Source organism: Manacus vitellinus, unplaced genomic scaffold (genome assembly GCF_001715985.3).
Source record: "Manacus vitellinus isolate BGI_N305 unplaced genomic scaffold, ASM171598v3 scaffold_31_pilon, whole genome shotgun sequence".
Lineage (NCBI taxonomy): Eukaryota > Metazoa > Chordata > Aves > Passeriformes > Pipridae > Manacus > Manacus vitellinus.
In genome coordinates, this window is record NW_021940379.1 from 6,095,067 (window position 1) to 6,118,077 (window position 23,011).

General features: G+C 41.8%; 1 protein-coding gene across 1 annotated transcript in view; it reads left to right on the forward strand.

The window, feature by feature from the left end:
- The window catches only part of ADGRD1 (adhesion G protein-coupled receptor D1), a 133,931-nt gene that overhangs the window by 68,476 nt on the left and 42,444 nt on the right, over window positions 1-23,011 (forward strand). Inside the window, exons 14-15 of the mRNA XM_018076207.2 lie at window positions 6,916-6,989; window positions 8,701-8,824. Coding sequence (XP_017931696.2) covers window positions 6,916-6,989; window positions 8,701-8,824 — 198 coding nt within the window. The remainder of the gene's footprint in view (window positions 1-6,915; window positions 6,990-8,700; window positions 8,825-23,011) is intronic.

The following is a 23,011-nucleotide window of genomic DNA, read 5'->3' on the forward strand; positions in this document are numbered from 1 at the left end:
TTGCACTCCATCCATCCTTCCATGTCTGAGTCACATGTAGGTTTAGATGGCTGTGTACATATAATTTTTTTTGCTTAAATATGGATATTACTGTTTAACTGTAAGGACATAGCAAAACCCTCCAACTGCTATATTGCTAATTACTCAAATTTCTAGAGAGACAATATTAATATTTTCAATTTGTCATTCTTTAGAGCAGAACTGTGCTTTAAGGGACATGAGAAATATTTTCACTTGAGCATTAAGGCAGCTTTTCATGCAGACCATCAGTTCAATCCTATATCTGTTGGTGCTCACATCAGAAAGGCTGCTGAGCCCCACTTCTCACTGACTGGCATTTAAATTTTTTAAACATCAAATATTTATTGAAGTAACTTGGTTGCTGCCCAAATTGAATTTCAAAGTTCCTTTTCCTTTTGTTTTTATTTGTGCATGCCTTCCACTGAAGCCAGCTCCATGCATCTCTAATGAGAATGAACATACTTCTTTCTGTGGCTATTTTTCAACCTTTCCATGCTCCCCTTTATTACCATGATTTACAACAGTATTGTGAGTGTTATTAATCCAGATTGCAGTCAATGGGAGTTTGGCAGGGCTTTGCACTGCAGAGCTGCATCTTAAGCAGTTCTGGCTTTCAATCTGAAAGGGTTTGGCACACAACTCCCTGGCACTGCCCAGGGTTTGCCAAGGCACACAGAACACCCCTCATGCCCACATGCACAAGGTCAAAGAGAAGGAAAGGGGGGAGAAATGTAAATGTATATATTTTCCCTTCTCCCCCCCACTACAGAGCTGTGCCTGAAAGTTTCTCTTCGGTGTTGAGGAAAATTCTGGGGAGATGGGGGGAAGCTTGGAAATTGGATTTTTTGTGGGGGTCAAACCACCACAGTGGGTAAGGTACTTTGGGCTGAGAAACTCTCGAGGAGTCCAGGCCTCAGCACTGAGCAATGATGCTGTGTTAAGTACCTGAGGGATCTTCATGAGTGTAACTTCTGAGTTGGAGGGGGAGTTTTGTAGCTGTAAAATTAAAGATAAGCCACTTGGGAGTTGTGCATGTGTGTTTTAATTACTGAGCTTGTAACTTTAGCTCAAGGGTTGCAGGGTTTCCTTTGCCCAAATTTCCTTATGCAGTTTGGAAAAAAATGGCTTTTATGCTGTTTAGCACCCAAAACTAGAGAGAAGAGCTGTTACTCTTAGAACACAGTCCTGACATTGCACCTAGAGTACATTCAGCTTTTCTGGGTGCCACGAAGCTCACCTGTGCTGTAAGCAGTAACTGGAATGGGATCAAAGAGACAAGCTGAAGGAAGATGAGCACCAAGTAATAATTCCAGTTTCTGTAGGTCACAAGTGTGTGGCAGATGCACAGAGCTTGACAACCCACACTGAGACCTGCAAGTGGTCAGATGTTGACTTGGCAGCTGTTGCATGAAACCCCTTGTGCACTGTTGTTAAAAAGGTTGGATCCTTTTTAAATGTCTAGCAGGATGGCATTTTTATTTAAATGGTTGTGGACTTGCTGGTCAAAACATAGCAAGACCTTCTGATGCTGAACACATTCAGAGGTAATAATTTTTTTTTTTTTTTTGCTACGTGCAAAAATTAAAAAAGAAAGTATCAGGACCATTTCCTCATCCATTCCCTCCTCCTTTTGTCTCTCTTTGTAAAAATGATATCTAGTAGAGCAGCCAAGATATTTTTCATTCTGTTGCTCATGGGTCTTTTCATGACTTTTTTTGTTCTCACACTGCCTGCCCAATACAGCAGCTGTTAAATGGAGAACTCTGAGAACTGGGGAAGGCTATGGGTGTAGCATTTGATTAACACTGTTTTTGCAGGAAATTGATATGTCAACTATTTTTAGCCTCAGGCAAAGGAACAGCCAAACCTAATCCATATGGTAACCTTCTCTGGTTTCAGATGCCTTTAAAACCTCTGATATTTCACTGGGTTTTAAATTTATATTGTTGTATGTCACAATCTTCCACCCTTTGTGATATCATGCAATTTTTTTTAACTGTATAATTGTCCCATTAAGAAATACATTCAACAAACTTTCCTGTTGGCCCTGGGAGCCTGCAGTGTTTTGTTCATGGCTTCAGTGTGTTGGCACAACTCTTTTCACAACAATGGAACAACTAAAGGTCTGGCTTTCACCCATAACACACTATAATTCCCTATTCAAAAGCTAAATTCCTTTTGCACAATTTGTAAATTTTTTTCATTACACATGCTGGTTACATCTCAGGGTGAATCAGTCAAATGGGCTCTAAATTAAAACAGTTGGCTGATCTAAGCCCAGAGTCTGTTGCAATGCAGTTTTCTCACAGCTTGGAAGAAAACAGCCAATATAACCACTATAGAAATAGGTGATTATTCTTTCTGTCTGTCTTTTTCCAGGTAACTGAGTAGATGAATGTAGACTAAAGTTTTAATCTTCTAGGTAATTAGCAGAAGTAGGTGGAAAGGGAAGTCAATAAAGCGTGTATCCCTGAATAGGTCACGCCAACAGTCAGGATGTCACTGTGAGGACAGGAAATCCTTAAATTAGAAGCATCATTTTAGGCTCTAATTTAATCCATAAACCAGAGTCAAAAGTGTTTTAGAACAATACACACATGAGAATATTTCAGTGGGGCTATGAACTTCACAAAAGACACCAGCATAGGGACAAGAGGCATGTTTGTCTTTTCTTGTGCCTTTTCTTGCCACCTTCAAAATAATCCACGGTATTTTTGGAGGTTGAGAAAACAAGGCTTCAAAATCTCTGAATTAGACAAAATTCTGTGTTTTGTAAACAGAGACAAGTGAACTCCAAATTGAACTTAATAGGGCAAATTATGAAGTGCTTTGGACGACGGGAAGTCCAACACCCACCACGTTGGGCTTGGAGCTGCTGAATTTAGATCAGTGACAGATCTGACCCAAAGGTTTTTCCTTCTCCACATTGGAGAATGAAGGTGCACATCCTCCTCTCTTGGTGGCCACCATCATGTAGCTCAAGATTTGCTTTTTACGTTCAGGGGAGGAGAGGAGAAACAAGAGCTAATCTCATAAAGGTTCACCCCACCCTCTGCTTGGCTTCTCTTCCTTGGCAAGCCTTCCCAGCAGCAGCTGGCTGCCTGTTTTTCTTCTGCAATTGTGTTCATGACATTTCCTGCAAGTAGGTTTTCCTGAAGGTTTCCAGCAGTCCTTTCAGCTCACATCCCCCTTTTTTTGGCCTCCTCCCCCACTAACCATGGCTTGTTCCTAGTTCCCAGCAAGTGCCTCATCCCCATCACACATCCATGCACATTGGCTGTAAGCTTTCCAGGCACACACTGGATTTCTGGGATTTGCTTGTGAGTGTGACAGATTCACTGAGGGTAAGTGGTGACTGTAAGGGATGATGAACAGCCGTGATGTAAATAGGCACAGTCATGGAATTGTTAAGGCTGGGAAAGACCTCCAAGGTCATCGAGTCCAACCAGTCCTTCCTCAAGTTCCCTGCTCCATGACACAGACACAGACTTTGCCCTGTTTCTTGGTGCCAAGAGGTTGCTTTTCTCTTTTAATGTAATCTTTGAGAAGCTGCATGTGGCCCTCTCCATGCAGAAGGACTGATAAGAAGAATGTAGATGAGGGAGAGCTCGTGCACAGATCCTGGGTCATTTAGTGCTGGTACTTTCCCTCTCCACACTCCTGAATGCTTCATAAACTGTCCTTTCACAGGCTTTTATAAACACTCAAGTGACTTAATCTTTTAGTGCAAAAGCCTACCTGTATTTTAAGCTTTCTGTTATCAATGTCATTAAATCGATATCCTCAGTTCTACAGAACTCAAGTCACATATAAGCTGTCACACACAGTTTAACTTGAGAAGTCCAGTATTTTGGTACAGTTAGTTCATTTTTCATAGATTAGAGAGTACTTCGTGGTAGAGCTGCTGAGGATCAGGAGTTTATTCCTCTGTAGCCACTTTCTTATATGTTGGGGTCTTTCTAATCTAATGGCAGTTTTGCTGCAGAACTTCAGTGAAGTTTGAGAGGATGAGCATTTTATGCAGTTATCATAAATGGCACTGGAAAGCCTTGTGAAGGTTGTGTCATGGGTGATAAAACATGGCACATATTCTTTAAGAGAAATGAAAAGGCAGTTTAGTATGGACCCTTCTTGTCCATTTTTTAATCTATTCATCTATTTATTTGTAATTATTATTTATCTATTTTTTCCATCCAGGTACACACAAAATTCTGGACAGGTCAGAGGCTGTATGGCCTCACTTGGTGCAGTTCATTGGATAATGAGTGACATCTGTGTTTAGAGTTGAGATGGAGAAAAACAATAATTTGTCCCTTGCCAGAGATACATAATTGAGAGTATAACATACATCTGGGATTTATCTGTGTAAAAAGATACACAACTGCAATACTACATCTTCTTCCAACCTGACCCCAATGCACTTTCCATTTAGTGCATTAAGAATCCAGATTTATCTAGAGATATCTTACAAATCAGAAATGACAGTTATTGTTCCATCTTAGCTGTTATTGCAGCAGATCTTGCCCTCTTTTCTCTCTCTCTTTTTTTTTTTTTTTTAGCCACTGTTTGTCATAGAAGTGAAATAATTTGTAATACAGGCTGACTGTAGATTCTTCCAATTGCTTACTTCAGGAAGGCTATTGCCATGATGGACATGACATTATAGAGCACAACAGGCAAACAGTGCTCTTGCTGCTGGTGAAATAAAGGGAACTCTGCCAACAAAACTCCAAATTAACTGAAGTTGCAGAAGGCAGTTTTCCAGCCATGGGTTATGGATCATTAGCCTTCTGCATTTTCTGAACTAGTGCTCTTCAAGATTGCTCTGAGCAGCGAGAGGTGGGATTAATGAAGGAAGCAATTTCTGTCAGACATTCTATTTTATGGGTAGTTTGTGACGTGGAAGGTGTGCAGGACCTGCCGTTGTTAAAGGTGAGGCTGTGGCAGGGCACTTTCTGAAAAGAACCAGAAGGTTAGGATTGATGGATCTAGCAGGGAACATACCAGTTCAACCCTGGAGCCTTGTACAAGGCCTTCTCTGGGCAGCCAGTGTTGGGGAAGGTCTTTCCTGGAATCATGGAATCATCAAGGTTGGAAGAGACCTTTAAGATCATCCAGTCCAACCATGAACCCAGCACCACCCCTGTAACCACCAAACCACATCACTCAGTGCCAGATCCAGATGCCTCTTAAGCACCTCCAGGCCTGGTGACTCCACCACCTCCCTGGGCAATCTATTCCAGTCCCTGACCACCCTTTCACAGGTGAGGAAGGACTCCTCTGTTATTACCATTAATTAACATCACACACTTGGCTTTGCCACACCTCCCTCACCTCAGCTGGAAAGAAAATGGAGTGAGCAGATTGGGGGTTATATCAGTGAGGTATTTCCTGATGATGAGGGTTGTGAATCTGCCCCATTATCCTTTCCCAGTGTGAGAGTATGGGGTTTCAGTGTTTGCCTGGTGAAAAAGGGCTGCAGGGTGCCACCAGAACCTAAGGGGAAGGCAGAGACCCTCAGCAGGTGAGTGACAGCCCTTCCCCTCCACAAAGCACCTGACTTGCAACCTCAGCTGTTTCCCTGACAAGGGCTTGGGGATAACAGGGTGAGGTAAGGAACTGGAAGTTTTGTCCAGGGATGCGCTCAAGCAGATAGGAAAATTCCATTTATGTTCCCCAGAGACATGAGTTAAGAAGAAGTAAATGTCCTTATCTACAGCACAGCTACTTGAGGTGTGTGGAAATCCAGTGTGCATGTGTGGGTGCCCTGGGCTGTGCAGAAATGCTTTATCATCACTGGTGAGGAGGGAACTGTGCTGCCTTGTGCCTGACACTCCTTGTGGGACTTGGGGGAGAGGAGAAGGAAAATTGCACGAGGAACTCCTTGTACTTGGTTGAGTTTCAGCACGACGAGGTGGTGGGGTTTTCTCCCTTCTTTCTCCGAAACATAACTTGGTTATCTGTCTCCAAAGCCATACTTGGTCATCTTTCAGCTTGACAGCAGGATTGTGTTGTAATAATCCCAGAGCTGTTAATTCACCAGTGATTTGTTTCTGTTGAAGACTCTTGTAATTAAAAAAATTGCCATAAGGTAGGGTCCACACAATGTGGACTTTGGGAATTTATGTATTAGAAAGGGTTGAGCAAATCCCGGAAATCTTCTAGTTTGCATATTTTGTCTGGAACAAAACTATTACTTTGGTCCAATATAATTTGAATTATTTTGTCATCAAGCTGGTGTAACAGAGGGGAGAATGGGCTCTCAAAGCTTCTTGAATATAGGAGATTGAGTTATTTGCTAAATCTGTTTACAGAAGATAGAAATTATGTCATTATAATGCTGAGGTGTGTTAAAATAAAATCTTGAATTATGGCACTCCTCTTTCAGTTTGATTACATGTTTTAAAATAATTGCTATTGTGGAAAGAAAACGTCTGTGAGTTGGTCATTGTAATGCAAATATTTCAATGTTATTAATCCTAAAATGTGACATTTTTATTACCCGGTGAGAACAAACTATGAACAAAACCCAAAGAAGCCAAACACATGCCAAAGAATAATGCCCCAATCCTCCAAAAATTAACACATGTATTTGTGTTTATACACAATAAATAATCCTGGTTTGCTATTTACTTAAATGGGACAGAGATTTCTCACTCAAAGTGGCGTGAGATTAATCCCAGTGTGTAAAATTAAGACTGAATACCAGCCTTTGCGTGTTTGGAGCCTGTGTTAAAGCTACGAGGACTGAACAATTTTGCTGTCAGTTGTGGTGTGTTAATCTAGAATAAGCCTCTTGAAATTATTATAGCATTGAGAATTTAAAGGAATTGAATAGCGGAATTTAATCCTTTTTAAACATTCCCTCAGGGTTTGTGGTTTTTTTTCTTGCAGACACCCAGACAATACAGCCAAGCACTAAATAAGAGTAACAGAGTTCATCTTTACTGTGCATTTCTGGACTATAGGTATGTTACATAATTTCAAATCCTTTAACTTGCTTTAATTAAATTACACGTGGTTTGTGATGCTGTGTGTTACCTACTTCCTTCTTGTTTCCCTCCATTCATGGAAACAGTTAAAGAAATGGAACCACTGGTTTAGACAAAATGCAGTCTGATAGTGGCTTCTTACCATAAACAGGAGACTTGTTACTCACAGACCCTGCATCAGGTGGGTAACTGGGAGACTCAAAAGATTTTGTGATCAAAACTGCAGAGTGATACAAATCATGCTTATCTTGGTTTATGGGTATGTCCACTTGGGCAGATGCTTGGATGTTTTACGGTGGCAAACCTCCAGCACAGCCATTGTTTTCACTGGACCTGTGCCTGTGTCACAACAGCATGTGAGATCAGTATTTCAGAGCTGTGAATTTTGGCCAGTGCACGGAATGGATAAATATTACATCCCTGAATGCAAATTGAAATTAAAGGGAAACAAATAACGCCTCAAATTTCAGTTGGAAAATAAGAGCTATGGAAAAGAACTAGCTTTTTCTTTTTCTATTTTTTTTTTTTTTTGCTCTGAATACATTTCATCTGGTTTTGATTTGGAAACGTGCTGCTCTTACTGAATTAATTGAGAATTAATACAAATACTGAATTTTGAATTTGATGGAGATTAACAGTTTTTGAGCCATAACGGTATAAGCCTAATTTATGTAGCAACAGCCCATGCTGTGATCCCTCCTACCAGCTTGCACTTGGGAAGGTCACTGTAATTGTTTTATTGAAGTTTTGTTTCAAATGTGTTGAACTGTCCCAGCTGTTGGCAGTTACCCGTTGTTATGGTTACTCACAAATTACAATAAATTAGAAACAGATTTTACTGCAGCAAATTAATATGGTTGTGGCATTGTTCCTGTGCTGCTCCCCACTGGGGCTTGGGCCCTTGAGGCTTTGCCTCAGGGTAGAAACTTAAATATGAAATCTGTCCTTCCAAGTGAGTTTCATTTGTGTCAAGGTGATCTTATTCCCTAGTGCGTGGTAGTTAAAGAATAAGGAATTAGTCTGTGACCTACAACAGACTCTCTTTGAGAATTCAAGGAGGTCTCGAAGGACAGAAGTGTGAGGTAATACCAATCCTTAAAATAAGTACTGAGACAATGCAGATCACTCAGTGGAGCTGCAGGACCCAGAATGATATCAAAAGTAATAAATAGTGAAGGTCGGGCAGTTTGGGTGGGTGACCTCTGGTGCCTGAGCCCACAGAGCACCCACAGACCTGTGCCTGTGGCTTTTCTGTCCCCACCCCACTTCAGGACTGTGATAGCACAGGGAATTCTGTTTTTCCCTGGCTCCAAGAAAAGTTAGACTCATGAGCATCTCCCAGACCTGGGCTCAGGTCCCACAGCCTGCCCAGCCACACTCTCAGCAGAGCAGGAGCTGCTGTTGCTGCCCCTGAGGGTGATGTGACAAAACCCAATTGACTATAAAACTGGGAAGAAATCTCTAGAAACATTCATGTAGAGGACTCAACTGCACCTTGTCCAGGTCAATATTTTCCTTAACTATTTCTATGATGGAATTGAGAAGATACTAGCAGTGTTTGTGGATGCTCCAGCCTGAGATGGCATCCCAAATTTTTATCTCCTATATAGTACAATGCATGTCAAATTAACCTGCATAAGATGCATTTTGCTAAGAGACTGTGTTCCATTTTTTGTGTGCTTTGCAGCGATGGAACTGGTGTTTGGTCTAATGAAGGCTGTGTGCGTGAGAGTGGGGACCTCAACTACTCGGTGTGTCTCTGTAACCACCTCACTAACTTCGCCATTCTGATGCAAGTGGTGCCTCTGAAGGTGAGATTAAGCAAAGGAATAAATCTATCTGTTAAAAATGAAGCATAAAGACATCAGTTTCCTCCTCATGCCTCATCAGTTAAGTGATTAGGACTGGGCTCATTTATGCCCAACTCAGATTTATTCTACATCTTGCTATCTGGTGGGATGTTTTAATACTTCTTGACTATATTTATGTTTTAAAACTTTTGGGAACTGAAATGAAGCATACCTGTGGTAGGTCAGAATTCTCTTTACCTTATTCTCAGTGTTTGGGCATGATTTCTTAAAGTTCTAGGCAGGAAAAGCACTAGAGGACATTGTACAGGTGACCTTGGCTTTTATGATTTGTTTTCAAGACAGAGACAGCTGAGATGTGGCTGTTTAGGGTTTTGGTAACTAGATTTGTGGAATATGAACATCTGAGCTCAAACTCCATGTGAAGTGAGCTCTGCTGCCAGCTGGCCCCTGCTCTCATCTTTGCCAGCTTTCCAAGTGTCTCCCCACTGCTGCTTCTTCACCTTGTTGCCAAGCAGGGGCTTGTGTAGAAGGAGCATGAGAAGCAAACCAGTGCTTTAGAGTTGAGGGTGAACCCCTTATGTATAGTTTTCTCTATGTTCAGCTCCGTTGTCCAAAGAGTTGGCAAGGAAGCATCTCTTCATGTGGAACGTGACTCTTTCTCTCTTTACCCAGGACCTTTGCTTGCTATTCACACTAGTCACTGGTTTCAGATGAAACTTTGATGGCAAAGACATTGTTTTGCACACCAGACATGGTCTTCTCTTCATGGTACAGAGATGGAGCAGAGTGCCTGCTCCTGACAGGTGAAGTGCTGCTCCTGCTGAAGGACTCCCTCTCCAAAACCCAGCAGCAGGCAAGGTCAGCCCCATCCTGGATCTTAGCAATCAGACAGCCAGCACTGCCATGAGCATGGGAAATGTTCTCACCACTTTTTTTAGGTGTACTTCTGCCAGGGAGGATTCAGTGGAGATAGGGATGAAGCTCTGCTCCGAGCAACCCTCAGTTAATAAATGATGAACGTGTAATATAAATAATTTACCAACGGCACATTTAAAGGAGCATATACAAATTGTCTGTCAAATTTACACTCTCTGGCACGTTCTCAGTTTTCTGCAGACACCATCCCAATAATATAAATTAACAGGCTGAAGAGCTTCAGGAGGACTCCTCCTGCCACAGCTATCCCTGTGTGCTGCTAACAAGGGTGGTGTCCTCTGTGGTGCAGCTGGAGGGGTTTTGTCAGTTCTGTTGCCACAGGCCCATTGATTATATGGCCTTGTCTCAGGCTCTGCTTAACTGATGGGTTTGCTCTCCTTTTAGTCAGCAGCTTTGCCAAAAAAACACCTGCTGCAGGATGGGCAGTGTGGGCTGGTGAGGGCAGCACAGGTTCCTGCAGATGCAGGGGTCAGCTTGCAGTGCAAGGGAACTCTGAGCAGGGTTACACCTCTGAGCAGCACCAAAGTCCTTCCAAGGACTGGCTCATCCCAGATCAGAAGCCGGGAGTTGGCTTCTTTGGGTCATCTGGGTTTTATCTGTTATTATCTTTATTACTTGCAAAGCACCTAATGACTCCAGCTGCTTTCCAAGTATAATTTTTCTAGGAGATCTTCATACTGATAATAAAATGCAGCTTTCACTGAAGACCTCCAACCTTGTGAGACAAAAGTATCCTGAGACAAATGCACTGTTATTAACCTTTTTAAACAGCAGCATACAGGGAATTAGCCAGGATTGAACAGGAACAGCCACCAATAAAAGGCCACTGCAAGAGTAGTTGACTTTTAACTGGGGAATAGTTCTGAAGGTCCAGCTTTCAAAGAAACAGATTTAAAATTGTGGTGATTAGTGGGACTCTGCAATAAGTTTTAGTATTGTGCAATATTAGTAATTGGAGAAAAAAGAGATTTCACATCAAAGCCTTTGGAATCGAATTTTCCTGAAGAGGTCTGAAATGCATAAGCAGGAAAGGTTGGATGTGGATGAACCTTCAGGTATCTCTCTCACAGTCCTTTAATGCTTCCATTTTCAATATTTCCTCTCTCCTTAAATTTTTGGTCTAATGCATTTCCATCCACCTGAATTTGTGTGGAATATTTTTGCGTTGTTTTCCCCTCCTTTTACAATAAAAGGAAAATCTCATCCCAAATCTTTGTCCAGGACATACCCTTTAAATTGACCATCTATGTTTATCTTGTGGTATTAATATTTTAAGTAGTGAAAAAAAGTGTTACCTTCATTGTGTAATTGGCATGAAGCTGAGAGTCACACAAAGACAGGCTTCCTGGCTTTTGAGCTGTACAAGAAGACTGTGCTCAATTACAAATTCCTGAAACATTCCCTAAGTATTTGCCTCAAATGTCTGAGCATTAGAGCCCACTGAATCAACTACACAATTGGAAACTCCTTTCAGGTGTCCTTGGAACCCTCTTAAGTAAATGTTACAGTGCTGTGGGTTTTAAGCACCTATTCATGTCATTCACCATGTTCTGAAATTCATAAGCCAAGGTCCAAAGGGCCCATTTGAATCACCCATTGGAATATTAGATTGTCAATGCTCTAAGAAATTGTTGCAATGATGTTATATTTGATCTTGAACTTGTGTGTATTTTATTTTTCTTATCGTAAATGAAGTGCACAGATAATATGAGACAAGTAAAAGAGAGAGTAGGAGTATGCAAATGCCCACATTTGAACAGTTCTGTTTATACAGCTATTATATATCTGTGGCCATAAAAATAGAAATGAATGAAATTTTTCCATATGAACACTATTTTTGACAGAATGTTTCATTTTCTTCTTGCAGAAAAGGGCCTGTTTTTCATAAAAAATGTAAATAAGTTGTTGGAAATGCATTGCCTGAAAACTGCAGCGTTTTTCATCAAATGCTATATTTTGGTACCAAAAAAAGTTAATTCATTTTTCATGGGAATTCTTTGAGTGTTTTACATTTCCATTCTCCTATGGAAAGTATAATTTCCCTTTCTCTCCATCATGCTGATAAATGCAGCTCTCAGGGGAGCAGCAAGAGTCAGACATCCTCTCCAAGGGCACCAGAATGGCCTTTAATGCAGCAGTAAAACCAGGTATAAATAGTTCTACCACTCCTTGCAGAAAGGTAGGCAGCTGCACAGAAAACAATTAACAAAATTAAAAAGGGGAATATTGACAGTTGTAGAGGGTTGTGATACAGACCAGCACACAGAGCTGGGGGAGCACTGTTGGTGTGGAAATCCATGAACTCTTGAGACCAGCTCAGTGTGATAAGTGTTCTCTCTCAGCTCCTTTTCATATTGATTTTCTTTCTGCTCAGGAAAAAAAAGAAAAAAAAAAAAGTATAATCATTCCATTAATGAGGCATTTCAGTTATTTAGAGTTTGCTGTTCCCACCCGGAGAGCACGGCATCCTCAGGGAGTGCAGGCAAGGCCAAGGTGTCTCTAAGCAACAAACACCAACAATAAGTGACCTTCCTCAGAAGTGCCTGCTCTGCCCCAGGAATGGGTGTGGTGAGCATTTCTGATGACCACAGAGCTGAGCTGGTACAAGAACTGTTTGTCGAGGATGGTGACTCTTTCTTCCGAGCTGTGTTAAACTCCAGCAAGAATCTCCTTGCTTAACTCCTTCTCTTTGTTCCTTCACATGGTCAAAGCTACCTTTTCCCACTTACAGAACCACAGCATGATCCTGACCTGCTCACCCTCCCCCAGTGCCTCCCTTCCTGCTCCTTTTCCCACCTGCACCAATATCCAGCAGATCACTCTACATATTTACACATTTTTTGCATCTCTTGTGCACATAAATCCCTTGCTATATTCCCAATGTTTTTTATCATTGCAAGTTTATTGTAAGATACAGAACTGTGATAGTAATATATGCACCTGGCTTGGGGAGGAATTAAATTGTCTCACATGGATTTCATTTTGTTTCAGTGAGACACTCATAGGAAGAAAACTGTAGGATATCCTGCATCTGATGGTGCTTTCTCTTGAGTGCTTGAGCTGTGAGCTGAGGGATGCTGGATTGTTAGATGTTTATGGCACAGACTGTCAGGTGGGTCTAATTTCCAGGGAGCATAGAAATGCAAGAAGGTTCTTAGCAACAAGCTGTGAGTTCTTGAGTTTTCTTCTTGATCTTGGCCCAAAAGAGGTGAGATTAATTCAGTCACTGTTCTACTGTATGCCAGCTGGAAGTAATCTCCAGAGGCTGAAATCTGCTGAGATGAAAAGGTGTTTTTATTCCAATATTCAGAGAAAGAAATTGAAAGAGAGCGGTCACAAAGAAAAAAATTTAAATTCTGGAATTTTAACTTAAATGTGACAAAATGAACCTTCACTCTCATATCTGTGGGCTGTACACCAGGATGTGAAGAAGAAGGACTTTAAATGCCGTGAATTAGTTAAAACTGAGCTCGGATCACAAATGTAGTTGAACACCACTCCAGATTTTATATTCATTTCAGCAAGAGCTTGAAAGCACTGGAGTCGTGGTGACTGTGAAAGAAGGGCATGAACAATGCTGCTGATGAGCTCGGGGTACATGTGTGAGGTTTAGATGCTTTCAGGGATGCAGGGGATTAGCAGTTGTAACAAGTTTATTTTGGGAATGAAATAACCATCTTGGAAAAACTTACAACCATGTGGTGCTCAGATGTCAGCCTGGCACTGACCTGTTAGCCTGCTGATGAATTGGCCCCCAAGGAATGCTGGAATTATTTGTGTTTTATCACTCTGCTGTTATGTCTGTATCACGCCTGGCCCGAATTCTTGCTCGCTGAGATTCATTTGTCTTGTTGGTTTTCACTTGAGGAATTATAGCATTTATTTTGAATTTTGGAGATTAATGGTCATGAGCTGGTTTAACCAAATAAATAAGTTAATTGAAGGTAAAATGTGACCAAAGATGAGTGGAATGTTCCTGAAGGGACATGTTCAGCCCTTGATTGCTTTCGTGGAGTCGCATGGATGTAATTAAGGTCAGCACACAATCAGTACTTGGAAGCTTGGTTGAGAACTCTTTTCACTACTGTGATCAAGTCAGTAAGATGGAGAATTATTCAACTGCATCTTCCCAACAATAAATGTAAGTGGGATGTTCAGAGTAGGTGTGATATTGGCTGATCTGTGCACCCTCCTCTGGGAAACTCATTGCTCTGATTAAGCTTCTCTTTCTGACAAGGGAGCCTGAGGGAGGGTGAAGTCCCTCACAGCAAACCATTGCTTAGGCTGCACTCTTGGGACTTCACATCTGTCCTTCTCTTTCCTTGACCCACAGGCCAGTGTTCCAGTTTTTCCTTCAGCTGGTGCAGCCAGAACAGACCTTTGCTGCCAGCACCCTGCAGTGCTGTGCTTAGGGAGACACTGATGCACTCGTACAGCTGTGGCAGGGAAAAGAAATAATCCCTTTAGCTGGATGTGTGTTTACGCTGGTTTATGTTTGCTTCTTCTGGAGGAAGCCCAAGCAGAAGGCACCCAGGGTGATGTGCTCCCTGTGGTGGTTTTCTTGTGGCACTGTGGTACAAGAATCTTCTGCTGTGCCCGAACCTGGAGAAGAGCAGCAGAGGGTGGGAGATGAGGTCCCCTCAAGTGGCAGAGAGCCTGGGGAGATCTCAACCTGCAACACCTCCTCCTGCACCCAGCACCCCCTGGAACTTCTGGCTGGAGGGGAAAAGGCTGGTGGAGAGGTCCCATTCCTGGGGCAGGAGGGACAGGCGACACGGGGAGGAGAGGCACGAGCAACACTCCTCTTGGCCCAGACAGACAGAGGGATGGCACAGGGTGCTTCCTGGACAGCAGGAATCAAACCCAACTCGGAGTAGGGCTCATCTCAAAAGCACTTCAAAGAAAATTCGGATGCTACTATTTCATTTTGGGCAGCTTTACTTCCCCTCATCGCTCAGTGGGGCCCTGTGCTCCTGCCAAGGAACATGCCAGCCATCTGGCAGTTTTTATTTTTATAGTGATCCAACATCTCCAAGGCATGCCAGGCTATTTGTACCATCTGCCACATAAATGTCAGTTCAGCAAAAGGATGGTGGACACCTGGGGACCCAGAGTTCAAAAATCCTTCTAAAGGGGAATCATTGTCTCCCACAGAAAATAGAGCTCGAAGCTTGGGTCCACTTCCCCCAAGGGACCAATGCAAGACACAACTGAAATATTTATTACTCACAGACCATTCTCTTAAATTGTCCTTTTCCCTTGTTTTTTTCCCTCTTCCTGTCTTTTCCAACTGCGAGAGTATAAAAATTACTACTATAAAGTTCACATGTGGATGGACATTTCCAGTGAAGCAATAGTGTCATACAATCTGTGGTAGAAATTGTTTGGGGTTTTGACCACATTTTCTGCACTTCTAAAACTAGAAATGACTTTGGGTTTTGTCCTGCTCATAATTCAGAAGAGAGGATCAATCAATACAGCACAAGCCCCTCACCAACAGGCTTGAAAGCAGAGCAGTGTTTATAAAGGGAAAAATGTTTAAAAACATCTGATCTTGCAGCTGGAGCTGTAGAGACAACCCATCTTCAGCATCTTCAGGGAGCCCAGGATTTTGAAAAGGCTTGGGGATTTAGCTGTGAGGTTCTATTTACAAAAAGAAAGGCATCCCGAGTTTCTTCTTTGGGGCAATATGTGTGCTTTTATTTTATTTTTCACTGTTATAGCTGAGTTTGACAGTAAGTTTTGATAACGTATGACTGACTGAGAACAAAGTGCATCAATTGCTGTTTATAAAGGAGGCTTTGAAAATGTCTTAATATTGTGAATGCTTTAAAAATATGGGGGATAGGTGTGTAATTTATAACTTTGGAGCATTGTTTCCTAAATCTAATATTGCAGTTATTAATCAAACATTGCACTCTGGGTGCAATAAAATAGCAGTCTGAAGTGATAACCCTTTTTCTTAAAATTTTCAGCCAGCTACATTCTCTAATAGGACAATGAAATGGAAATAATGTGGCACTCCCTGATTTCTGCTGTTTTGTAATTTTAATGTAATTACTTTTCTCAGCACGCTTTTCATTGCTGGAAACATAAAAAGAATAATGCCTTAGCCCAGTGATTTTTCTTTTGTGTTGCATATTTAAAAATTGGATAGGCATTTTGATTTCTTTGGTCCTTGTTTATTACCATTGACAGTTTGTTTAGCTGAAGAGATCTCTGCAGACAGTTCAAACAGCCCTTACCCATCAGATGAACAAAGACAAATCAGCCTGAGTGTTTATTCTAGTATTGCTTTGTAAACTTTCTTTGCTCTTTCTCACTCTCTCCACTTCCCCCTCCATTTTCTTGCAGTGGAAGTTGTCCCCATGGAGGAGCATTTCTCTCTGATGTGTTCACAGTGTGATTGTGCATCATATTTCTTTTGTCCTTACTATATCCATGCTCATCTTTTCTGAAAATTGAGCAATAGTCTTGATTTTTAACTCAGAGCAATTGTTCATTCTTTTGCTGTTCCACTCCTGTGCCAGTACAGCTTCGTTGATTTTGATGGGAGGAAATAGGAGACACCTTCCTTGTCCTTAATCCCACAGAATTACATGTAAAAAGTTGGACTGGTGCTGCAGGATACTAAACCCTTCAAATTCCTTAGAGAATTGTTTGGCAGTTACTGAATTTCACTCAGCAGAGGAGAATAAAAAATGACTTTTTATTTTTGGAAAGCACAAATATTTAAGAGTGTTATAATGGTCAAAAGAACTGCTTTGTTCAAGAAGCACGATAGAATATTCTATTTGAATCAGAATACTTAGCAAAATAACAGAGACTTCCTTTCCATGGTGGAAATGAAAGCATTGAACCACTTGGCAGCCAGTTCTTCTTGCTGACTAAAGGATTTCCCCACGCAGTATAAAAAAGTTATGATACTGCACCTTTATCCATCACTGTTCTCTGTTGAATATTTTTAAATTTAGTAATTCTGTACTCTTGAGTTCAGTCTGTCTCCTGTGTTGGCCTTTTCATGCCCTTTCTCCCCAAAGTGTGGTGTAGGGGTGGTTCAGGGCTGGGTACCTGTTGCTGCTGGGCTGCAGTGCAAAACTCAGTTATCCACAGCCCTGAATCCAAATAGACCCTTCTGAGTCAAAGGGAGACATACCTATTTTTGTAGAATTTTACTGGGAGCTGGGTATTTAATTAACCTCAACTGCTCTGAAGAGTCTCACACTCAGTCTGGCAGGAGACCATCATTCCTCTGCCTGCAAGAGCCTGCAGGAGCCCTGCTGGGTTTGATCCTTCTGGTAGCTCTCTGTGGTGGACTTTGTTTTGGTTGTTAATTGGAGAACAGGATGAGCCTGCTCTGGCTGGAACAGAAGGCAGAGAACAGATGTCCAAGTCTCAGGTGTACAGGCAAGAGCAGCTCCTTGGGTGTCACAGGGGATAATCTGCTGTAACTGCAGCATTTAACATTCCCTGAGAAACACTGCCAGCATTAGGCCTGTAACGAAGGCAGAAAACCCACACTGCTTTTTTTTTGCACTAACAGATATGAAGAACTTGAAAATGCCTGCTTTTCTGATCCCCAAACTTTGTTATAATCTGACAGGGCTTCGCCACTTGAGTCCTTCCTCCCTGCCACGCTTCCTTCAAGCTTCATTTGAACCAAGAACTTGCTGTGTGAGATCTGTAATGAGCAGATTACCTACTGTTTGATGGCATCTTGCTCAGAACTGCTTCGAAAAATGATGGGGGCTTTTAAAAATACTAATTAATATCTTGGCAGAGACGTTTGGAAAATTCTGTCTTTTTCGCGCGACAGTGAAAAGTTTTAAATAAGCAGCACCAGGCTGGGCTGGCTGGAGGAAAATGTACCTGTAATCCTGAAAAACCCCCTCTGTAGCACTTTACTGCAGATCCCTAGGAGTTGTGGAGTTAATAGAGAATGGGAATTCGAAAGCAATTCTGCTGGAAATGGCTGATAAAGGTGATTGCACCGCAAAGTGTGACTCTCAGAGGCCTTTTTTTCTTCGAGCTCGCAGTGTCTGATACATTGTGACTTGAGAAAAGAAGTTTCTGCATCAAGGTAGACTTCCCTTTCTGTGAGTAGTGGTTGTGCAGTGCCATTAAACATGGCCCCACCAAAATAATTTCTGTGGTGTCAGGGAGTAGATTGAGCCTCCTGAACTCAACACAGATGTTAATTTGGAGAAGCCATAATGTTATGTACCTAGCAAAGTGCTTGACAAGCTGAAGGAAAACAGAGATTTGTATTTTTATTATTATTTAACATATAAATAAAGGCCTCTCTGGACTGAAACTGAATTTCAGCAGCCTTTCTGGAGGCAATTAAAACCATTAGCTTCATCAGCCAAGGCCAGCATTTTAATGTCTCTGAGACACTCAGGCTGCCAAAGTTAATTATTCATCCTTTTCTTAATTGGATTCAGATTGCATTTTAAAGGTGCAGCTTCAATAGCACTGGCTGAACCTTGATTTTTCACCCCTTTCCTCCCCCCAGGAAATGTGTCAGAAGAGGTTGTTCAGCCTTTGCACAAGAAGGGGCTGAGGGTGGATTTCAGCCCAGGCCAGAGGGTGGACAGCTCATGGCAGATTTGTCAGTTGGATAAACAGGGAGAAACCCACCCCTCCTCGTAATGTCACAGTGGGAATGATCCTGTGGGATGGAACACTGACCAAAAGGGACATTAAAATATAACTCACTCCTACGTTTGCACTCAGGGCAAAATGCAAATGTCATGTCTTATGTTTCTACCAGTGAACAAATAACTTTGGTTTTATAAAATGTATGCACTATATGATCATATGCAAAGATATGTTCTGGGTTCTCAAAGTAAGTAACACTAAGATACAAATGGGAGGGATGATATAATCCTTAGCTTGCAGGACTTTTTTTTTTTTTTGAAGTCTGTAAAACATTTTTTGGTTAAAGAACTTATCTTTTTCTAGAAGAAGATGAATTGCTTTTCAAAAATGAGATTTCTAAAGTAGTTTAGACAGTGAAATTACTACTTTTAGTGCCTAAATGGCTGTAATTTGGTATAGGGAAAAACCCTTTCAGGATCAGCTGTGACAAACCTTGGTTTAAGTGTTTGAACTCAGCCCTTTGTCTGACGTGTTGCTTTTAAAGGTGGACACAGAGGGATGTTTTGCAGTATGTGAAAAAGAAAATTTTAGGTTAGCACTTCCCCAAAACATCCCTTTCTTTGGAGAAAGCCCAAAGTACACCCTTTGCAAAGCAGAAGAGTTGTGGTCAAGTGACTGAGAGGTGAAGAATGAGCAAAAGGGACAGGGGTGCAAATGTCACACCAAGCAAGGGCACACTGAGCAGAGGGCCCTGTGTGGCCCAGGCAGATGCTCTGAGCTGTGTTCCTGTAGCCCATCTACCTTTGTGGTGGGTTGGTGTGCTGGGTTGTTATACAGTCACTCAGTAACCTGAGATAAACAACTAGATTTTCTGATCTAGATATAGAGCCTATTGAATAACCTTTCAGCCTGAACTGACCTTTCCCAGAGATGAAAAGTACCATCCCATTACAATAATATATTTTCATCTCCCTGTGCAGCTCTGTTTGAACAGAGGCGTTAGATGTCACCACGAACAGCATCAGAAATGAAAAATATACATTTTGAGTCTGAGCTGGTGTCTTTCCAGGATTGTTTCTCAGGCCATCCAGTTGCCTGAGAGTTTCCCAAATAAAAGTGTTGAGCAATGCACTGACTTTTACAAGGGAGAACAAGGCTGAGACAATAGATTAATACCACAGATGGGTGGGTCTGCTGAAAGCACCAGCTCTTTGCCCACGCTGTTAGCAACACTTGCAAGGTAAAGGGTGTTACAGCCTCAACCAAAAGGGTGGGAGTGTTCTGTGAGGCAGGAATTTTTGATTTGACTTTGTCAAAGCTGGAACTAAGAAACATCTGTCTTTTAGTGTTTGTGATTACTAACACTCGGGGCTGTATGAGCTCGTTTCCTGGCTTTTCAGCTCGCTGCAGAGTAAGAGAATGACCGTATAAACCCAAAAGAAGCAAAACCTGTTAGAAGAAAAGAATAATTTAATGTGGATTGGGACAAGTGTGAGAATCAGGCTCGTGGGACTACTTCACAGATTGCTCAATGTTTTATTTGGAACTTTTTCACGCTATTTTCTTTAATAATAACATTACAGCCCAATTAGCATTTTTGTGCTGACTACAAGATCATCCCAAATTACTGTTTTCTATTCCACATCACACAGGAAGGCTGAAAACTTTTAAAAAAGACAAGCTGAGGTAAGATGAAATCAGCCCATATCAGAGCATTGGAATTTGTAGGAAATTGCTCAATTGATGATTCACAACACTTTGACTACCCAGGTACTTGTAACAAACTGCTGCTTGTTATCCCTTACAGTGGGAGCACTCCACACCTGTGCTGTGACAGCTGGGCTGTGGGGAGTTAGAGATCTGATATCTTAAACACGGGTTCTCTTCTCTCTTGTACATATCCCTGAAGCAAGGCTGCACACCCTGGAAATAATCCCAGGCCTTCTTTTCCTGCTGTATCCTTCCCCCTGGAATTCACATGATCCACAGAAAGGAGCTGGTTTCACCAGCTGCTCTGAACAGGGACCCCCTCTTGGACCCCTCCAGCCCGACAGCTCAGTTTGAGAACACCTATCACTGGTTCCTTAATAATGATAAAAAAAAGGTTGCAAGCTAACTACAGGCTTTCTGTCCCTCACACTGGGCAAGATGAGGGGGTGAACTGCTGCACTGTTGCTTTTGAAGTAGCTCCCACCAGACTGATGTGGTATGAAGAGCACCATCCTTAAAGCATCATTAGATTCTGGTTGTGTTTACCAGAGCAAGAGCAATCTCCAGTTGCAGATGCAGGGCCCTGTGTAGGTTATTTTATGGTTCAGAGAATCTTCTACATTTTATTGTTAAGAGATTTTTTTTCCACTTTTTTTTTTTTTGTTTCTAAGTAATACAGGCTCCATTTGGGAGAACTTGATTCTCATTATGTCTTGCCCTGCAGGGGTTTCTGGAGGAAGACTGAACTAAAACCCAGAGAAAGACTGTCTTAGAGGCATGTTAGTTTTGATAGAAATTAGTGAGAAAAAGATGTTTGTGTGATCACCATCTTCTCTTGGATTACTGTGGAAAAAAACAAAACTGTGGATTTTTAGAGGGATTAAGCCCCTCTCCTCTGAGGAAAGGCTAAGAGAACTGGGATTGTTCAGCCTGTAGAAGGCTCCAGAGTGACCTAATTGAGACCTTCCAGTACCTGAAGGGGCTACAAGAAAGGTGGAGAAAGACCATTTACAAGGGCCTGGAGTGACAGGACAAGGGGGAATGGCTTCCCACTGAGAGTAGATCTGGATCAGATATTAGGAAGAAATTCTTCCTCGTGAGGGTGGGGAGACCCTGGCACAGGTTGCCCAGAGAAGCTGTGGCTGCCCCATCCCTGGAAGTGTTCAAGGCCAGGCTGGACAGGGCTTGGAGCAACCTGGGGCTAGTGGAAGGTGTCCCTGCCCGTGGCAGGGGGTGGGACTGGATGAGCTTTAAGGTCCCTTCCAACCAGACCATTCTGGAATTCCATGATTTTTGCCAGTTTCCACTAGTTTGCTCCTCTGTATCTTCTGTATTTGTATATGATTTTCCCTTTGCAGATCCTCTGCCAGTGCAAACACTGTGAGAGATCCCTGCAAACCTGAATGAGAACTGAGCAGCTCTGACCTCCCCAGGGAACATTTTCTGGCTGCAGGAGTTTGGGAGTGAAAGGAGTGAAGGAAAGCTTTGAACTGCTGAGAAGCACTGATTTCAGAGTGATTTGAAGCTGTGAAAGCTTCCTCTGCTCCCCTCCTCCTTCTGTAGAATTGCAAACCACCTGTAGCCAGAGAAAAGGATGTGTATCAGAGATATCAGGAAATAAGGTCCATCCATTCTGGACATGAATATCCCTGATGAGGAAATCACTTCTAAACTGCTCAATTTACCACAAAGATTACTCCTATTTCAGGAATATTCTCTGAAGAAAGGCTATACATGGCTTCTCTGAGGAATGAGAGATGATAGGATCTCTTCTGTAGGAATTATATGGAGCTTTTAAGCTGGTCCAGCACACAGAACTCTTTTGTTTCTTTAACTGATGCTGTCCGAGTCAGGGAAAAGAAATGTGCCTTTGGCTGGAAGAGGAAAAACCACTCAAGAGCTGCATCATATTTCCTAGGAACTGTAACACCATAGCAACAGTTGTCTTCCAATGCTGCTGCTGCATCCTTTAATAGTTCTCAGATTGCTGAGTGAGCCACAAGTTATTCTGCTGTAAAACTTACTGTACATGGGGTGGTTCTGTTGGCATATAATTGCAGGAAAAATGTACATATGTAACACATCTTTTTGTCTGTGTTTCTGTTTCCTCATAACCACATGGCATGTTATTTCTCTCCTTTAAAGAGGAATTTTAATGGGAAGTTTATTGGTGGGGCTGCTTGGGTTTGATAATCTCTAATGAAATACTTTGTTTGGGAGGGAAATTTTTATTGTGCATGTGGAAAACAATAGAAAGTCCCAAACATGTGAGGAAGGATTAGTTTTCATTAGATAAAAGTTTCTGTAAAAAAGTTGGAAAAGATATTGTTCCTTTCAGTATTTTTTCTAATAAGTAAATATTTTGAATGAGTTTTCAGCTAGGAATTTAATTTATGGTGAACAGAGATTCAAATTAAAACATAATATTTCAAGCATCAAAATTAAAACTTTTTGATTGACTACATATTCCTCCCCCCCCCCCCCCAGTTTATGTTCAGTTTATGAAAATGTCAACTCTATCCAAATTCAAGTCAGGAAAAATGTTTGAAAATTCTTCTGAGATGAGAAAACCTTTTCCTGCCTCAGTCCGTTCTACTTATTATATATTAATACTTCCTGGCTCCCTTTGTTGGGTGGGGCTTTTTTTGTCATTCTTTTATGAGAACTTGCATGGAAAATTAAAACACACTCTCTGATTAGTTTAAGATGAATGGCCAAACCATGGTGTCCCTCCAGCATTGACTCTATCCAGGTTTAACACAGATCCTAGTGGAGAGCACTGTGGAGTTACAGTTTAAATGTTCATGAAAAGTGAATTACTTCTACAAAAGGTGCCTGTAGATAAAAACAGAGGCTGAGAGGAGAGGTTTGCACTCCTACTGCTCATGCTGGGTCTTTTCTGGGGTTTTCCATTCTGTAGATGTCAGTCCAGCTCTTCAA